At 31.2% G+C, this 20,659-nt stretch overlaps 1 protein-coding gene across 1 annotated transcript in view; it reads right to left on the reverse strand.

The window, feature by feature from the left end:
- Positions 1 to 20,415, reverse strand: part of LOC139870065 (ABC transporter G family member 39-like) — a 73,443-nt gene extending 53,028 nt beyond the window's left edge. Inside the window, 15 exon segments of the mRNA XM_071857938.1 lie at positions 13,368 to 13,658; positions 13,730 to 13,814; positions 13,927 to 14,015; positions 14,127 to 14,247; positions 14,474 to 14,541; positions 16,608 to 16,757; positions 18,325 to 18,426; positions 18,534 to 18,567; positions 18,677 to 18,796; positions 18,892 to 19,033; positions 19,162 to 19,173; positions 19,313 to 19,511; positions 19,601 to 19,708; positions 19,833 to 20,102; positions 20,221 to 20,415. Coding sequence (XP_071714039.1) covers positions 13,368 to 13,658; positions 13,730 to 13,814; positions 13,927 to 14,015; positions 14,127 to 14,247; positions 14,474 to 14,541; positions 16,608 to 16,757; positions 18,325 to 18,426; positions 18,534 to 18,567; positions 18,677 to 18,796; positions 18,892 to 19,033; positions 19,162 to 19,173; positions 19,313 to 19,511; positions 19,601 to 19,708; positions 19,833 to 20,102; positions 20,221 to 20,415 — 1,986 coding nt within the window.
- Between the last annotated feature and the right edge of the window lie 244 nt (positions 20,416 to 20,659).

Raw genomic sequence — 20,659 nt, forward strand, 5'->3', positions numbered from 1 at the left:
AAAAACAGAAAGAAAAAAAAATATAAAAACACTCGAGGCCCGGTACTGTAGCAGCCCAAAACAGAACCGGATCCGAGGCCCATGCGATCACATGGCTCCATAACAGAAAACTCATGCGATCGCATGAGTTGACTGGACAGGTCTGAATCCTTGAACGTACGAATTAGGGTTAGGTTTTAATTATTATTATTATTAATTAAATTATAATTAGGGTTTAATTAATTTATAGTTTATTTTAGTTTTAGTAATTAATTAGTATTTTTAGTTTTATTTAGTTTTAATAAATTATAAATTAATAGTTTTATAAAATAAATAATATAAAAATAATATTTTTATAAAAATTGTACTTTTTACAACTTTAAGTTTATTTTTATATTTTGTATCTTTTTATTCGTTTTAACGTAATATTTATATTTTTCGCTCGTATTTAGTTTTAAGACATAGTTTTTTGCCATAGTTATTTTTATTTCTAGATTTTTAGGCTTTGCCGTAAAATCCCTTAAGTGCTTTTTCTTTAGACTAAAATTTAGGTGCTTTAGAATTTTGCGACGCCGTTTTTAATATTTTAGTACCTTTTTAAGTTATTGCCATTTTGGGATATAGTATTTCTTTTAAGCTTTAATATTTTTAGACGTAACTTTTAATTCTTAGTTTTTAGTTCTTTTTTAAGTTTCGACGCGCTACTTTTTTATTTTTATTTTTCGACGCCTATTATTTTTCGACCTTTTATTTTTCGACGTTTTTTTCGACGCGCTCTTTTTCTTTCTTATTTCGCGACACTCTAGTTTTTAGGACTTAGAATTTTCTATTTCTTCTCTAAAATTTCTTTAAATTTCAACAAAAAATTATTTTAAGTGGTTAAATTGATAGACATCCAAATTTTCTGCTTCGTAGTAATAGTTGGATTTGTTAGTGGCTGAGTTGTGAGCTTCCGATTTAAAGGGTTCTGGCTCCCTGCTACATCTATTGGCTATTCGAAACGTAGACAAAAGCAGAAAAGTCTATTAATTTGATAACTTATATAATTTTTATCTTTTATAACTAATAGGATATTCAGTGAATGCACCGAGCAAAACGTTCACCACCTTTAACCAGATCAAGACATCTAGCAAATATTGTCGCCGTTAATTTTTCTTTAGAATCGTCATCTAGTCGACCAAGTACTCCAATTCAAATTTCCGATAATCCATTTTTTGAACCCGACCTCACAATTGAGAATCCGGAGGATATTCAAGGACAATTCAGAGATCATGAACCATTAATCTTTCCTCCGGAACCACCAATCATTCAAACAGAGATTGTTGAGGAACCTACCATTAAATCAGAATCCTATAGTTATTCAGATTCAACAAATTCAATAATGAAGAATCTGGAACCTCTAAGTATGGAAGACCGAATGAGAGCTAAACGCACTGGCCAAGGTCACGCAATTACTCAACCTGACATAAATGCGCCAGATTATGAAATCAAGGGACAAATACTACACATGGTAACTAATCAATGCCAATTTAGTGGTGCGCCGAAGGAAGATCCAAACGAACATCTTCGTACCTTTAATAGGATCTGTACACTATTTAAAATCCGAGAAGTTGAGGATGAACAGATATATCTCATGTTATTTCCCTGGACTTTGAAGGGAGAAGCCAAAGATTGGTTAGAATCGTTACCTGAAGGGGCGATTGATACATGGGACGTTTTAGTTGAAAAATTTCTTAAACAATTCTTTCCGGCATCTAAAGCCGTGAGACTTCAAGGAGAAATTGTTACGTTCACACAAAAACCAAATGAAACTCTATATGAAGCGTGGACAAGATTTGGAAAGTTATTAAGAGGATGTCCGCAACATGGTTTAGACACTTGTCAAATAGTACAAATATTCTACCAAGGATGCGACATCACTACAAGAAAAGACATCGATATAGCAGCTGGTGGTTCCATTATGAAGAAAACCGCATCTGATGCTTACAAAATTATTGATAACACTGCTTCCCACTCACATGAGTGGCATCAAGAAAAAGATATCGTTAGATCATCTAAAGCAGCTAGAGATGATTCTAGCCATGACTTAGATTCCATTTCTGCAAAGATAGATGCTGTCGAGAGACGAATGGAAAAGATGACTAAGGATATACACTCAATAAGAATTAGTTGTGAGCAGTGTGGAGGACCACATTTAACAAAAGATTGTCTCAATATTGAACTAACAATGGAACAAAGAGAGAATGTTTCATACATAAACTAAAGGCCTGGAAATAATTATCAGAATAATTATCAACCACCAAGACCAATTTATAATCAAAACCAGAATTATAACCGAAATGTTCCATACAACAACCAACAAGGTCCAAGCAATCAACAAGTATCCAACAATACTTACAATCAGCAAAGACCTATTTTTCAAAACAAACCACCACAAACAGATGATAAAAAGCCAAATTTAGAAGATATGACGTCGAAGCTAGTTGAATCTCAAACTCAATTTTTCACATCTCAGAAACAAACCAATGAACAAACTGCTCAAGCATTTAGAAATCAACAAGCTTCTATTCAAAATTTAGAACAAGAAGTGAGTAACCTAGCAAGGTTGATAGGTGAAAGAAAACCAGGAAGTTTACCTAGTGATACAAATGCTAACCCCCGGAAGTAAACTTGCAATCTTGGAAGTATTCTTGATTTTATGAAACTAGAACTTTTGGAATTTATGAAGAACACTTAGAACTTGAAGATAGAACTTGAGAGAGATCAATTAGATGAAGAAAAATGAAGAATGAAAGTGTTTGTATGTGTTTTTGGTCGTTGGTGTATGGATTAGATATAAAGGATATGTAATTTTATTTTCATGTAAATAAGTCATGAATGATTACTCATATTTTAGTAATTTTATGAGATATTTTATGCTAGTTGCCAAATGATGGTTCCCACATGTGTTAGGTGACTCACATGGGCTGCTAAGAGCTAATCATTGGAGTGTATATACCAATAGTACATACATCTAAAAGCTGTGTATTGTACGAGTACAAATACGGGTGCATACGAGTAGAATTGTTGATGAAACTGAACGAGGATGTAATTGTAAGCATTTTTGTTAAGTAGAAGTATTTTGATAAGTGTCTTGAAGTCTTTCAAAAGTGTATAAATACATATCAAAACACTACATGTATATACATTTTAATTGAGTCGTTAATTCATCGTTAGTCGTTACATGTAAGTGTTGTTTTGAAACATTTAGGTTAACGATCTTGTTAAATGTTGTTAACCCAATGCTTATAATATCAAAAGAGATTTTAAATTATTATATTATCATGATATTATGATGTACGAATATCTCTTAATATGATATATATATACATTAAATGTCGTTACAACGATAATCGATACATATATGTCTCGTTTCAAAATCATTAAGTTAGTAGTCTTGTTTTTAAATATGTAGTTCATTGTTAATATACTTAATGATATGTTTACTTATCATAATATCATGTTAACTATATATATATAACCATATATATGTCATCATATAGTTTTTACAAGTTTTAACGTTCGTGAATCACCGGTCAACTTGGGTGGTCAATTGTCTATATGAAACCTATTTCAATTAATCAAGTCTTAACAAGTTTGATTGCTTAACATGTTGGAAATACTTAATCATGTAAAATAACAATTTCATTTAATATATATATAAACATGGAAAAGTTCGGGTCACTACAACTTCAACAATCGAAAATCCCGCAATGGAAGTGGGAAAGGATAACAATGGATTTCATTACGAAGCTACCAAAGACGGTGGGCGGATATGATACCATCTGGGTTATCGTTGACTGTCTTACCAAATCTGCACACTTCTTAGCCATGAAGGAAACGGATACGATGGAGAGACTCGCTCAACTATACATAAAAGAGGTTGTATCTCGTCATGGTGTGCCCTTATCGATCATCTCATATCGCGATCCCCGTTTTGCTTCCAGATTTTGGCGTTCTTTGCAAGAAGCCTTGGGGACTCGTCTTGACATGAGTACTGCGTATCACCCGCAGACCAACGGACAAAGCGAAAGCACGATTCAGACTTTAGAAGACATGTTGCGTGCATGTGTCATTGATTTCGGAAAGGCTTGGGAAAGGCATTTGCCGCTAGCTGAATTCTCTTACAACAACAGTTATCATTCGAGTATTAATGCCGCACCTTTTGAAGCGTTGTATGGCCACAAATGCCAATCTCCTATTTGTTGGGCCGAGGAAGGCGAAACGCAAATCACCGAACCCGAGATAGTCCATGAAACAACTGAGAAGATTGTCCAAATTCAAGCGAGACTCAAGACGGCCCGTGATCGCCAAAAGAGTTATGCCGACCTTAAACGTAAAGACTTTGAATTCGATGTGGGTGACCGTGTAATGTTGAAGGTCGCGCCTTGGAAAGGTGTGATCCGTTTTGGAAAACGTGAGAAGCTTAACCCGCGATACATTGGTCCTTCTGAAATCTTGGAGCGTGTTGGACCCGTTGCCTACCGTTTGGATCTTCCAACTCAATTGAACTTAGTTCATCCTACTTTTCATGTATCGAATTTGAAGAAGTGTCTTTCTGAACCGGAACATGTCATACCATTGAAGGAAATTACAATTGATGACAAACTCCACTTCGTGGAGGAGCCTGTCGAAATTATGGACCGTGAGGTCAAAACTTTGAAACACAACAGGATTCCGATCGTTCGAGTCTGATGGAATGCCAAACGATGACCTGAGTTTACCTGGGAGTGAGAGGATCAAATGATGCAGAAGTATCATCACCTTTTCCCAACTCCTCCATCTACCTCAGCTTAAAATTTCGGGACGAAATTTTCTTTTACAGGTGGGTAATGTAACAACCCTGGATTTTCCAACGTATAATTGTTAATAATTTATTATTAATGCTTCCATTTTAATAAATGTATTTTTATACATTTACTTGTTGCCGTAATTGACTTTACATGTCCCGACTTGTCTTTGTGACACACGTCCTTTTCACGAATAATATTTTGAATATTATTTACGTTCATGATTAATTATTTTTAATTAACTAATGTTAGTAGTTAATTACTTGGGCTTATTTATTTAATTTGTTACATACTTGGGCTTTTATTAATGGACATGGACTTGGAAGCCCACCCTACTTTCTTAATGGACTAATTAGCCCATTATTATGCAAGTATTTTATTAAGATAAAACTAGATTAGTTAGTCATATGAGGAGACTAGTTACAAGTATATTTACACCCCTTTTTCCCATGCCATTTAGCTTTATTATTACTTCTAGCTCACACCATCTACCCATGCTTGAAAGATTGCTTTTGACCTTCCCATTTTGTTGCTAAAACCGTCGGCCAAGAGGGTATGGAGGGAGAGTTCAAACTTTTTTTTGATTACTTATTTGCTTGTATTCTATCTCATTTACACACACATACTTACACACTTCTCTTTTACTCTCTTTTTCTCTCAAACTTGTAAGTAACAAGACTCCATTTTCTCTTTCTTTTTCTCCTTAAAACTGCCACCATCATCATCAAATTACTTGTTCTTTGTTGTTGTTTACTTACTTGTTGTTAGTTGTTGTTTACTTACTAGTTGTCAAGAATCAAACTTTCTAGTTTATTCTTCATATTATCTTGTTTATACAAGAACAAACAAGAACAAAGGAGGATCAAGTTTATAGTTTGATTCCTCCATAAAACTTGTTAAAAAGGAAAGTTCATGAACTTTATAACCATACTTGTGTTCATGTTAGTAAACTTGAGGTTTACTTTCTTAAAGATCCAAGCCTTGACTTGAATCTTCCTAAGTATGAACAACCATGAACTTTTACTTGTAAATTTAGTTTATTTCTTTCTTTTGTAAGTACTTTAAAGTTGTGATGTTGTTAAATTTGGTCAAGTATTAATAGTTAAGCTTGATCTCATATTTCTTGAAACTAAAGTTAACTTTATAAGTTCAAGAACATGGAAGTATAACTTTCTAGTTATAACTTTAAACACTTATGTTGGATCTAAGTTTCTATAGCTTATGGTCTTCTAAATTTTTTGTAAACAAGAGCTTATAAGCTTATATACATGTTACAAGTTGAAAATCTAAGTTTCATAACTTATGATTTCATTAAAGTGTAGATCCAAGTTTTGTAACTTAGGATCTAACTTAAGAACACTAGATCTAGACTTTCTAGTCTAGGATTTTTAAGATCTAGCTAAGATCTAAGTTCTATAACTTAAGATCTTGTTTATTTAGTTTACTTTCAAGTTTGTAGCTTAATATTACTAATAGAACTCATGTATGTGTCGGATCTAAGATCTTGATGTAACTTTGGTTCATCAACCTTCATGCAACTCTTAAGTGAGTTGTGCTACATATCTTAGACTTACACTAGTGTTATGATGGTCAAAACTTGGTAAATATGATGCAAACCCATCAACAAGTTGTACAATTGAAGCTATACGCATCAAGGATGAGAACCGTGATGAGCATCAAGCACCAAGAACCCACCGGAACACCTTTCTTACTGTTTTCTGGGTCTGATCAGACCACCTGGGCTATTGTAAAGTTGATTTTCAGTTATTTCGGTTCGAGTAGATGATTTTCTGTTTAGACCTCGTCTTAATCCGAGTTACGGTTTAGGATCTATGGCCTCCCGAAAGTCACTACACCCTATTAACGTTGTGCTGAAATTTCTGACCTACTCGCACTTAAACCGTCACCACGGTCAAACGAAGATGAGTTTGGTTCTGGAAATTGGTCAGTACCTAGGGGACTCATATAAGGAGCCATGGCTACTGGTCTCACCTCATTTCAGTTTGTATAGAGGTCGTAGCGACTGAACGAAGTCAGCCTTTATTTCAAACTCTATTCTTAATTGAAACTTACTTTACACCTTTTGTTTATTGATGAATGATGATGGTACTTAAGACCTAATTTACATACTTTTAAACCTTTGGGAACGATTTACAGACTTAGTAACTTTTGACTTAGGTTGAGGACCTTTCGGACCAACCACTTGCTTAGTATTCTCGTGTATCGACTTTTACTACTTTCCACTGTGAGTTATAGCATCCCTTTTTACTTTAACTATTTTGGGAACTGAGAATACATGCGCATTTTACGTTTTACATACTAGGCACGAGTACTTAAAATTTATATATGTGTGGGTTATACAACAGCATAAACTTTCCCCTTAGCTCGGTAACGTTTAGTCATTGGTCTTTGAACCGGTGAACGTGAATCTTAGATATGGATCCATAGGGTTTGACATCCCCACTCGGGCTAGTAGCGCTAGCATTTAACGGGTGTTTAATACTTCGTAAACTTACGCACTCGCCAAGTGTACTTTTAGGGGGTGTTATTTACGTTAAGTTAGTTACCAAGTGCCCACGGTTATACATATACTTTTCATACTGTTTTGAAATACTGAAATCTTGTGGCCTACCTTACATTACTGTTATACTTAAACTATAGCTCTCCAACCTTTGTGTTGACGTTTTTAAGCATGTTTTTCTCATGTGCTTAAGGTTTGATTGCTTCCGCTGTAGTTGTCCTGCTTTGTAGACTCTCGCTGCGCTTATTAGAGATGTCTTCGCATGAAACGTTTATTTTGCATTCAAACTATGTTACTTTTGAAATAATGATTTGTAACGACATATGGGTCACGTACTATTATTAATGCCTTCTATTCGTAGAAGCACACTTTCGTATGTTAAACATTTGACGTTGGTTAAGACGTCACCTATATTCATGAATGCAAACTTATTTTGAAACAGCATATAGTATTTGACCTTGTAATGATCCTGTTGTTGATGATTCGTACACGATGGTTTTGTACGGGGCATCACATTATGATTAAACAAATGACAGATTAGGTCATTTATAAGTTGGATATTATGAAATGGTATACATGCATGTCAACTTTCGATGTAATGAAAGGTTGTCTTTTAAAAACGAATGCAATGTTTGTAAAATGTATCATATAGAGGTCAAATACCTCGCGATGTAATCATATGTTATTGTATTCGTCCTTATGGATTAGGACGGGTCGCTTCAGAAACACCCTATGAACACATGTACAAATTTTGAATCATATTGTGCAACCTTCATATAAAAATTGTATTTTAATTATTTAAAAAAAATCAAGAAGCATTTATTATTACCAATAATTATTATTAACAATATAAATATTTAACTCTTAAGCAAATTTTATTATTATTATTATTATTATTATTATAATTATAATTATAATTATAATTATAATTATTCAAATGTTGGTTCTCTTTACGAAATTAACTACGTTACATATGTATGTTAGGTACGTGTCTCAATAAAAAGTTGTAATGTAACATTTTATGACAAGAAAAATAGTAATTATGATGAAAATTGAAAGATGGTGATGTAAAATGAAGGTAGTTCACTTATTCTGTCCAAATTAGGTATATCAATATGTTTGTAGTTTATCTTTGATTATTTTGGATGCATATGTTTGAGCAAAATATTTGTGGTATGCTTTTGTTTATAATTATTTGCTATATGCATTTTATAAACTTCAATGATTTCATTATTTTTCCCAATGGTTTGATAACTATTCTCATAAATGGAAAGGGTTAATTTATAATGGTGTAAAATAGCCTCTGAAAGATTGTGGTTTAATTGACTAAAATTTTTTGAATTTTAAATCTTGGTTGGTTCTCTTAAATTGAGCATAGATAATGTGAGCAAAAACATCGTATTATAAGACATAAATGACATATAAACGTGAGTAAAATATTATTTATGTTATTCAAGTTTCATGGTATTGTGGATTATATTAGTTATGTAGAACCCTACAATGACAAAAATGAATATTTTATATGTTCAAAATGGATACTTTTGAATTAAGCAACATCGCTTCATATTATGTTCAATTGATAAGAAGTTAAACATTATGGTTTTGTTTAGTTGTTCAAATGTCATTAAATTGTAGTCTTAGTGAAAGGTTAGTTTGTCCTATTTAGTTTGCAAATATTTGATATAGTTTGACAGTAGTTTTGTACAATGGTAAACTGTCACGTCTCCCTATTTCACCACTTTGGGTGGGTCAATTTCTGTTGCAACTAAAAAAATAGAATACAATATTAATGATGGATTATGAGTATTGCTGATGAAATTTTACTTTAGAATAATAGTCATATACAATGATGAATTTATGTAAGTAGGGAAAATATCTAATATTTTTGTTTTAAACTTGGTCATTCCATTGTTTTATTTTCATTAGGTATGAATTATATCTACGGATATTGTATCAAAGATGTTAAACATGATTTGGTGGTTGAACTTATGATTTAGTTATAGATGTTCTTATGTAGATACACACTATTAATGAGTTCAAATTATCACCTTAAATGAGTTGAACTTATGATATCGTTTTCTACTTCGATTTTATATATCTTTTTTTCTTGAACAAACCCGTAAATTCGTGGGTCTTTAAACTAGTATTAGTATTAGTTGCAAAACCCGGTCGGTCAGGACTTTTGGAAAGAATATTCGATAATTTTGGGATTAATTGAAGATTAATATAGTAATACATTTAAAATATAAATTTAAAATTATATGTATAAATAAAAAATAAAATCGTAAACATAAATTTTAACGTAATTGTTTAAAATCATTTATTATTCAAAAAATCTAAAATTCTAATTTATTCTAATTTAAATTAATATTAAGGTGTTAATCAATTTTGACTTTGACCAACTTTGATCAACAAATCTGATTTTGATCAATTAATTGACGTTAACCAATTAGTTAAACGAAATTTGAAAATTGAAAAGGACTGTTCTAAAAAATAAATTATTGAAGATTAATCGAAAGTAATCGAGAGTTTTTACACTAAATATTAGTAGTATATTTTAAATTGCATATGTAACTTGCAACCTAATTGGTCAAAAATGGCCGACATAATATAAAACACATTTTATCATTAAAACTTTTTTTAATATTAATATTGTTATAATGGAGTATAGTATAGTATTATTTTAGGTGGAAATAATATTATGGAGTAATAAAAGTTAAATTTTCAATTATTTGTTTTACAATTTTACTCAAAATATCCTCCTTTTAATTTCAAATTTTGAGTTTTTAAATTAATGTGAAATGGAAGAAAATAAAAAAAAAGATTTTATCATAAGAGTAAGGTGTGTTTGTTTACTGTCTGGATATCTTATTAGTCTTAAGTCTGCGCGTCTGCAAACGTTTTACTGTGGACTGTTTGTTTTTCTGAAAACATAAGATAAAATAATGTCTTGTTATATCTGCAGCCTCGCACATTTAGAAATATACTTCTAAGTGTTTCAGACATGATTAAGTTATTTTACAGACATAAAATTAAACAGACTTCATCATTCAGCACACAGACTTTTAAATCACTTCTTCTTTACAGACATGGTTCGCAGATCTTCCGATAAAAACATCTTAAAAAACAACATCACCTAAAAGTCTTGCAATATCTTCAATTTTTTCCAAATTTGCATCTTATTATATATTTTGTAACTATAAATAATAAAGGTTTCACGCATTAATAAGTAGTATATGACGAGTATAACTATATTCTAAATGGCATAAATAACTTACAATCTGATTGGCCAAAATGGCCGACCACATACATAACACATATTGAAATCCAATGTTTTTTATAATATCAAAATTGTAATAATGCGTGCTGGAGTACAATATTAAATAAGGAGCTGATATTTTTACTCGTGAAATTAATAAATCTACTCATAATTATGCGTAACTAACACATATGTACAACATAAATACTTTATGCATAATATCACGAGATTTATCAATTTCAAGTGGAATTAACAATGCCCATTAATTAAACTAGTAAAAATATTAAGGAGTAATAAAAGTCAAAGTTTTAATTAATTGTTTTACAAGTTTTACCCTTAATTTTTACTTTTTCATTTTCGACTCTTTAGTTTTTAAATTAATGTGAACTGCAAAAGATTTTATCATAAGAGTAAAGTCTTGCGATATATTCAATTTATTTCCAAGACTACATCTTATTTTATAACTATAAATAAATAATAAAGGTAACATGCATTAAGAAGTAGTACATTATGATTATTCTTGACTTTTATTTAACGATTATTCTTTATTACAAACATTTCAAGCACCTTTACAAAATCCTTTAGGGTTTTTGATAAACAAATCATAAAAAAAATCATAACCCTTTTATTTTACTATTAAATTAAGATAAGAAAAGTATTCAATTTATATTTGTTTGATTTGTTTAAAAATAGAAAATCAAGTCATGTGAATTTAAACTTCGTTGTAAGTGCGGACGTTTCAAAACTAGTTGTGAAGTGTATTTGAAACTAAAGTATGCAAGTCACGTGTTATTATCCCCTTATCTAAAAGATAAAGTGATGAATGGTAATTCAATTTGTGCATAAAAGATTTGTACCACATGCTTCTAAATTTGTACCATCAAAGTCAAGTATTAGAAATTGTCACACTTACGTAAATTAAGGGGCAAAAAAGTTAACTTTCTAGGGGCAAAAAAAGTAACTTCCTAGAGGTGTAGGGGGCAAAGGGTCACTTTTTTTATTTAATAAAAACCCACTAACTAAACTGACCTAAATTTTTTATGGGATTTATCTTTTTTTCGAATCGAGTTACGTTTCACCACCATAACTATTAAACTCGAAATAATTTTACGAATTAAACGCAACAAATTATATTTGAAACGGAGCTTTGACGCACTACTCACAGAACTTTGTTTTCAAGTAATAAACATGAAAGTCAATTATGTTTACATTTTAGACCTCTACATCATTTATGAACATACAAATATAATTAACATAGTATTAAATATACATGACCATCTACTAAAGTACCTTTATGTTGCAGAAATGACTAATAATTTTTCTAAAGTTAAATAAAATGACTGGACCGAAAAATTAAACTATCGACGACTCACAAATTTGACGCGTAGCGAGTGCCTTACACTAGTTAACATTAACATAAGAGCATATAACCAAATTAGTTGCAGAAATAAGTTAGGAGATAAGGGAGTTATAAATAGTTCATGGCCATATAATAATAGTTAGCTAATGATCTTAGATCATATATCCCATTTTTTATGTAATTCTCTGATAGCTAATGATCTTAAATAGGTTAAAAATATCGGCTAAAATGATTTCTATGTCATTGATATTTTTATTTTTGGGTAACAATTGTAAATTAAGGACGGTGTTAGCATGTTCAAACTGAAAAGTCTTTATGATGTTTATGTTTTAGCAAAAGTAAAAGAAGAAACTAACAAGTTGATTAAGTGCTTGAAACAACTTCCTACATACTGATAACAAAAATAACAAGGGAAAAGCTAATTTGTGCCCTAAGGGCACATGTTAAGAACCATTAATGATGCCAATGTTTCCATGAATAATATAAAATTGTAGTTGATACATATATAAAATTTGAAAACTTGTGAGTTTAATAAATTAATTTTGTGATATATTTGAAAAGTTTGAGTGCAATAAATGATGCTTAACTTGTGTCCTTAGGACATACGTTAGCCAATCCGTTAAATAAATGGGCATTATGGTTGAAGACTCTTACGAGTACATTCTAATTTTCATTAGTACAAACTTTTTATTATTTACACGTTTGATCCTCTATTTTATAATTATTTCTAACTTTCACTTGTGCCGTATAATTTAAGAATTAGAAATTACAACAAATTTGATGAATTTACTTAAAAATTTATTGTAAATATTACCAACCTATATTTATACAGATGACATAGCCCTTTATACTTGATCTAATGATTAAATATTACAGAATTTAATATCTTACATCTATTTATATTCATTTTTGAATTATTAAGTCATTCAACATATAAGCCACACAAGAATTAGTTACATATAATTTGTTAAGGGAGGACAATGTGTCTAAAAATAATGTCAAGGAACATCTTAACTGTCACACTGTGACTTTGCTTCCTTATTTGACCTTATAAAAAAAAAACCTAGTCATTATCTATTTTTATTAGATATAGTTGTTGCTATCTACGAATATTGTTAGTTATATCTATTTGAACCATTTATCGTATCATAAACGGGTAAATTGATATTTTTTTATGCTCAGACTATCGGGGGTGAAGAGAGTATTTTTACTCAAAGGTACGTGATCTAACGGGATTAATTATCCCGTAAACTTTTTGACGTTTTTCTCTTATCACCACATGATATGCTACTACTAAAATTTGAATGTGACTCTTTTGAGGATATGATATGCTAATCACTAAGCTATCCTGGGATGTTAAACGAACTTAGCACCTTAAATTCTTATTCTATAACAATTGTTTACATTTATATAACAAACCTTCATAACATAAGTAGTGATCAACTTTGTTTCGCTATTTGGATGTGTAGTGGCGTTTATAAATTCATCGATATCAAGATCATGTATGGTTGGTGCTTCTTTCTTCATTTTTAATATTTCTGCAATGAGTTTGTATCTTGGGCCAACACCTAAACATCGTCTAGAAAAATCAAGCGTCTCTCTCACCGTCATCTCCCCGATGTGAAGATTCTTCGGACTTATATATGAACATGTTCTTTGAGGAATGAATTCGGATAGTTTGTGGCCGCTATAGGTAACATTTCCGGATACCTGTTTATAAAAATCATTACGTAAGTAGAATAACAAGTGGTGAGAGGTATCGAAATAGACCGATCAATTACTTTGAGATCATAATCAAGTTTTCCAGCAAGTGCTAGTAGTAATGTAGTTTTTCCTGCACCAGGTGCACCTAGTAGTAATGTCATCCTGTTTCTAATTATGGTTTTTTAACACATCAACTATAAATGTATATGGACTGTAAAAATCTTAACAAGATTAGATGATAGTAATTAGTAAACTTAATAAATAACTATGATACCTTGATGGCTTGATAATCCCACTAATATTTAGAAGTTTGTTCAATTTTCTCTTCTTGGAAGGAGTCAGCCCAATCATTTGTATGATGTTCTACAAATTTGTTTTATATATATTTAGATATATATAGATATAGATTAGATATGGATATGGATATGGTAAATAAATATATAAAAAGTTCGTTACAATAAGGAGAACGGATACCTCAAGTGAGTTTAATGTGGCATTATAAATAGAAGAACGAGATCTATCACCAATATAAACATCACCTTCAACTGATAAATTTTCATATCTTACTTCAATTTTTGGTGTCTTGCTCCCAATGCTACACATTAGTTAAACAAATTGGTTAATAACAACAAATAATGTAATTTTAAATTGTTAAAAAGTTTAAATAATAATGTGATTCATTTCACTTTTAATGAGACATTTTTCTCATATTAATGACAATGTTTACATGCACAACTACACATTCTACGTAGTTTTGTAGCTAACTTGCATTTACATGCAACAATAAGTCAATATGATAAATAAAAGGTTATAATAATTACCTATCAATTATTTCTCTTAATCTTCTCAAGAACTTAACATGATCATCGTCCATGGTTTCAAGTATACTGTTAGCTAAGTTTGTATTAAGCACTCGGGGTTCAATCTCATCATCGTGCCAGCTGATTTCTCTATCATCACCATGAATGCTCGACATCTCACGCGCATTTGAGGAGCCGCCATTCATTACAACAGAATTGTGTGGTTGATAAATTTATCATATGAACATGAAGAGTGGGAAAATAATTGATCAATTTATCATCGTATACATGATAGCGATAAATTGTTTAGATATTTAAACATGTAGAAGAGAATGAAGACTTAACGGTAACCCATAGAATGGTACAATTATTTGATGCAAGTGGTGCAATATATACTATTAGATTTATCTCATAGGACTAGTATAACAAAATGATTGTCTATATTTTTAAATTTCATATATTTCATATTCGTGAAATTAAATATTACTGTTGTTGTAACTAGGTATATATTACGTATATTTGTACAATGTACGGTGCATGTTTTGGTTGTTTATATATTTTATATCAGTGAGAAACTCCAATTATGCTAATAAAGGATGTTAAAAAATGATTATTACAGTATATGTTTGACTAGATTTATCTGCTATGATAAAAGGAAATTTTTTTTACCTACTTGCAAAAGGAAATTTTTATTTATATTAAATAGATATGTGATGTACCCTTATTATTTGCATTAAATCCCATTTTTTCCTTACGTAGTTTAAGCCATCATTCGAGAGAACGTATAATAATAGATGAAAACAAATGTTATGTGAAATTCAATGTGCCAAATATGTTATGTACGGACAGGTAATTTTAAGGTATAATAACATATATATGATGAGTTTTAGCCTGGTGTAATAATGATTTTATTATCTATCTACTACTCATTCCATCCCATATTAATAGTTCAGAAACAAAAAATACATAGTTTAAGAAAATATTATAAAATTATTGTACTTTCTGTTTATTTTCCAGTTTTATCCTTACATTTTTTTTTTAAATCCTTTAATCATATCCACATACATTAAAGACATAATATAACTTAAGTATCAGATTCTTTTCTATTTATGGAAGTGGACTATTAATTTAGAACATCTTAAAATAGAATACTTGACTATTAATATGGGACGGATGGAGTATATAAATATATAAATATGAGTTATAAATTTACAATTATTGTAACTGTAATTGTAACTATATATAATGTATATATATATATAAGTTAAAATCATGATTTAGTCTCTACACTAGATTATAAGAAAGAGTTTACAATATTACTCGATAATTTTTCAACTCTTTCGTATCATAAAGATTTGAATGGCAAACAAATTATAGTACATTCATACGAGCAAGTGGTCCAACGGTACCCATCACCTGTAATCCCTGGGCCCCATGTTGTGGAAGCTAATGCAATAAGGCGCAAGTTCGAATCCCGGCGGGAACATGTATTTATCGTTGACTCGTGGGGTTTATGCCTCTTACGTACGTCCCCACAGTACGTCCAGTACTTACATGCTCGTTGGAGGATGCCGATACGGATAGGTTCGATCTTGCCATACATGGGGTATCAGGGGGAGGTGCTTTACAAGGTATAACTCCCTTGTGGGGTGGGGGTTGTAGGTTGCCATAGGCAACACGGGGTTTGCGTGTCCCTGCCGAGATACACGTTTTGCAACAACAATATTTAATCTCATACATGTGAAGTATGAGGAGTGTAATGTAAACAATCGATCATCTATCCTATTATAGAAGAGAAGTCATATCTCACCAACGTGTAAAGAACGAGTTCTCTACACACCGATAGAGAAAATCATTCATCTCTCTACTCGAACACAGAGAGATTGTTTCCTTATTAAATCTCTAGCATTATTAATAGGTGGGAATATGTCACAACTATGTACTGCTATATTTTCCTCTTAACGATGCTACACTTCTATTTTGTTTTTCTTTTTTCTTTTCCAAGGACGGTAAACATTTTCCCCCATATTAGACCTTTTTCTTGATATCTTTTAACAAAGATTTCATTATTTATTCATTTTTCTCTTTTGCTAAATTCTTAAACTAAATTAATTTTTAACTTAAATTATACTATACAATCGTGTGTCGTATCAATGTTCATGTCTTTTTTGCGGTAACTATACTTTTTATTTTTACTTTGTTTTATACGGTATTTTTTAGGGATTTTTGTTGTTAGAAATATTAGATTAAAAGTCCAATATGTGAGCTTGAGACTATTAGAATTAAGATGGTTAGAGTTTATGTACTTTATAAATAGTGTTCAACGTTATCAATAATATTCACCGGATTCTATTCTTTAACATGGTATCGGAGCGGTATGATCATGGTTAAATCACATAGCCGTCACCACCTCCATTCAATTTATCATCCCGTCAAATCTTTTTATTCACTAATCCATCCTTATTATTAAAAAAGCGAAGATAAAAATCCTAATGGTCTCAAGCCCACATATTGGACTTGGGCCTAATCTAATATTCTAACATTTGTAATTGTGAAAAGGAGGTATTGTTCTTTCTTTTTGCATTTTTTTTACCAACAACGCGAGCCATATAAACCTAGTTTTTACTATGTAGGAGATAGGAGATTCACACTACTACAGAACGGGATATTTGGACGTGTGTAAAAGGTCATGTAGACGTGTTGAATGACACGTCTAAATGGCACAGCTCTAATTGATATTGCCAATTACACCGGTTCCTTGCACCGGTCTAATAAACTTATATAGACGTGCCGAATCTCAACAAATAGACGTGTTCAACAGAGGGTTAGACGGTAGGTAGTTAGACGTGTTCCGTTATCTCAATTAGACGTGGTCCGTTATGTCAGTTAGACGTGTTCCATTACTTCAAATAGACGTGGTCAAAAGCCATTTGGACGTGTTCCGTTAGTGTAATTAGTCGTGTTGTTAGTAATTCTTGATGAATTTGAAAACCCAATTAGTCGTGTCCCGTATTAACTTGTGCCCGCCATTTTTTTTCCAAATTTTTTAAATATCAGAATATAATATTAAATTTTTAAATAGCCGCTAATATTAACTACCATTTAAAATTTCACGCCAAATACAACAGACTATCAATTAGACGTGTTAGTAAATAGACGTGTTAGCAATTAGACGTGTTTGCAAGTTACCAATTAGACGTGTTAGCTAGGTAAGTTTCTGCTGGCAATTAAAATGTGCTGTAAAAGTGGTTTAACTGAAAAAATTATTACATGATTATAAATAAATGTATAAACATTCTACAGATAGACAAATTAAAATTGTTACACCACACTCAACTATACAATTGACATAATGTATTTGATTTGTACCTATATCTAACAAAATGTAATACAAAATACATCTATCGTTAATATACTTTAAACATAGAAAAAACGAAAGTCTTTGCACCAAATATATATCACGCCCAACTAGCATTCTGCCCATTTAGTAAGCATCCAAGTATGTCATTCTGCTATAAACCTACATAAACGTCCAAATATGACATCAATTAATGCAAACTTGATATGCAAAATGATTGTTGATCAGTGCAAATAGTAATACAAACAGTTAATTTAACTTATAATTATACAACCATTATAACATACCTTGTTGAGATCAAAAAGGACTCCACAAATGCCATCTTTCAAAAATATCGTCTAGATCGATGGTAGAAAGGCAACGTTCATCCCACGAAAGCTGTAGATTTCAAATAGATTCCCAATATATACTTTATTATATATTTTATATTAACATATATAATAAAGTATAAGTTATATTTAAAAATATACAAACAGAAATAATTTAGTAATTTTTCACAATACCAACAACTTACTTCGTCAATACGAAATTCTCTCTTTATACCACCACTTGTGATCGAATACATCCAACTGAGGACATAGTAACCACACTCCCAACTGCCTGGTTGTTGATTGCACTGCATGACAATTGCAAACGCGTTTAACATGTAAAACGTATACAATAACATTAACATAAACATATGAACCTCAACATTAACATAAGACTATAGATGTTTGTACAAACCTTGACTACTTCCCATTTCAAAGGACCCCTAGCCCTATTGAAAATTAGATAAAAATACAAATAATTAACAGTTAATGCAGAATACTGTTATTTAAAATATTATTTAAATAAACAATTAATTAAAATAAACAAAGCCGTCTTACTGATTTATACAATCTGCGAGTAGATAATTGTTTATCGTCTTCTGTTGTTTCCTATTCAGTGAATCAAGTATAATTCCTTTGTTCTCTTTTAGCGATACAAAAAACAACACCCAGTGGCCTCTAGAAAAACAAAAACAACGTTCATTTAGAAGAAAAAAATATATATAAGCATTGTTATATATATTAGTGATGATATAATTTGAAGATTTACATACTTCTGAACATATGGTGCGAAGAAATAATCATAAGTGGATTTGAAGGCGGTCTTCAAGTAGTCTATCACATCATTTTTGCCAGATTCAATCAATTTGCCTTGGATCGAATAAGGGTTAATTAACCCATATGGTTTGGTAAAGGCTATTTTCATAAAGTTGTGTAGACCCCTAACAAATATGAAGTAAAAGGCCAAATGATATTACCGTTCAACTTAAACTATAGTCAAACATGTGCATAAGTAAAATATGAAACATATGAAAACATGTTACTGTCAATGTAACCTATATGAATATGAAAACATGTGCAAAAGATAACATAAATGTACTTACATCATGAAGGAAAATATAATGCTGCAATCCAACCAACCCTTTTTCCAAAATGTCATGATGTCATCAACATCAATCGTAGTTACCAAATTACCTGTTACGCCTGCAAACACACCAGGAGGGGTATTAAGTGTACATCCGGATGTAGGATCTTCTCTAGTCATCCATCTAGTATACACTTCTTGTACAATTGGTCTGTCGGGTATGGCATTCTCCAATATGATCAGCTGGGTAAGCACATCTTGTTTTTTCTTTTTTTGTAAATCTGTTATTGGTTGGTTAGTTGCAACAACCTGAACGCCACATCATCAAAATTTTCTTATATATTAATATAATTTTTTAAGTTGAATTATATATGGTGAGTACCTCATTGAACATATACCTTCTTACTAATAGGAGCAACACTTATATCCATCTGCTTATTACTTGGAGCAACATTTTTATCAAATTTTTTTTGTAATTCACCAGTGTTTGATTTTGTTTCACACTCCTGTTAACAAATATAATATTTACATTAAAAAATAGTTACTAATCACACTAGTTTTGTAGTTATTGTTGTATGTTAGTGATTTATCATTTTAGGAAATTCTAAAAATAAGCAATTATGTAGGTACCTTTTTATTTAACATACGCATTCTCAAGACAGGCCATGGTATGAAAGCCCCTACAGCTTCCTTCAATGTATTAATCTCAAAATCTTTATCTGGTATTGGAAGCAACACAGATTCATAGCGAGGCAAGACATGTTTTACTGACACCTTCATGTATCCTGGTAACATACGTTGTCCATGTATTAGGGTATGGTCGGTTCCATACAAAATCCCCCTAGCACACGGTACAGGTTCTGTACTTTTGGGATTCAGCAACATGATTTCTGTATGCGTCTATAGTGAACATGAATAAGGAAAAATTACATTTACAGTTAAAAGTATAAAGTTATGTATCACATAGAAGAATAATGAGTAAAATTTTTTTACAATAATTGAGAGTAAAAACAATAACCTTTATTTGTTGCAATTCAATCACTGATTGTGGTGTCAACCCTGGTATTTTCCCATTACTTTCTTGCACAGTACGATCGAAGGGAGCCATTTTCATAACAGGCCATTGAACATGTAGTCCTACGACATCCTTTAAGATCTCCTTCTTCGAATCTTTTGAAACGCCTTTTAGCGGTATTGGAATTCTCGTGGACATGTAACCCTTAATAATTTTTGTTATTTTAACCTTCATGTAAAAAGGTAACACTTTTTCCCCATCTACTTCTGTATCTTCGTTGGTTGGGTATATCGTACCCTTCGCACATACAATATGGTCTATACGATCCGGGTGAAATAAGTAGACTACAACCGGCTCTTAAAAATAACAGCAAAACAATAAATGTATTTATTAGTTTATAATCCAATTTTAAGTGAATGAACAACTGCCAATTACCTGTTGT

Source organism: Rutidosis leptorrhynchoides, chromosome 1, assembly GCF_046630445.1.
Source record: "Rutidosis leptorrhynchoides isolate AG116_Rl617_1_P2 chromosome 1, CSIRO_AGI_Rlap_v1, whole genome shotgun sequence".
In the NCBI taxonomy this organism is placed as follows: Eukaryota; Viridiplantae; Streptophyta; class Magnoliopsida; order Asterales; family Asteraceae; genus Rutidosis; species Rutidosis leptorrhynchoides.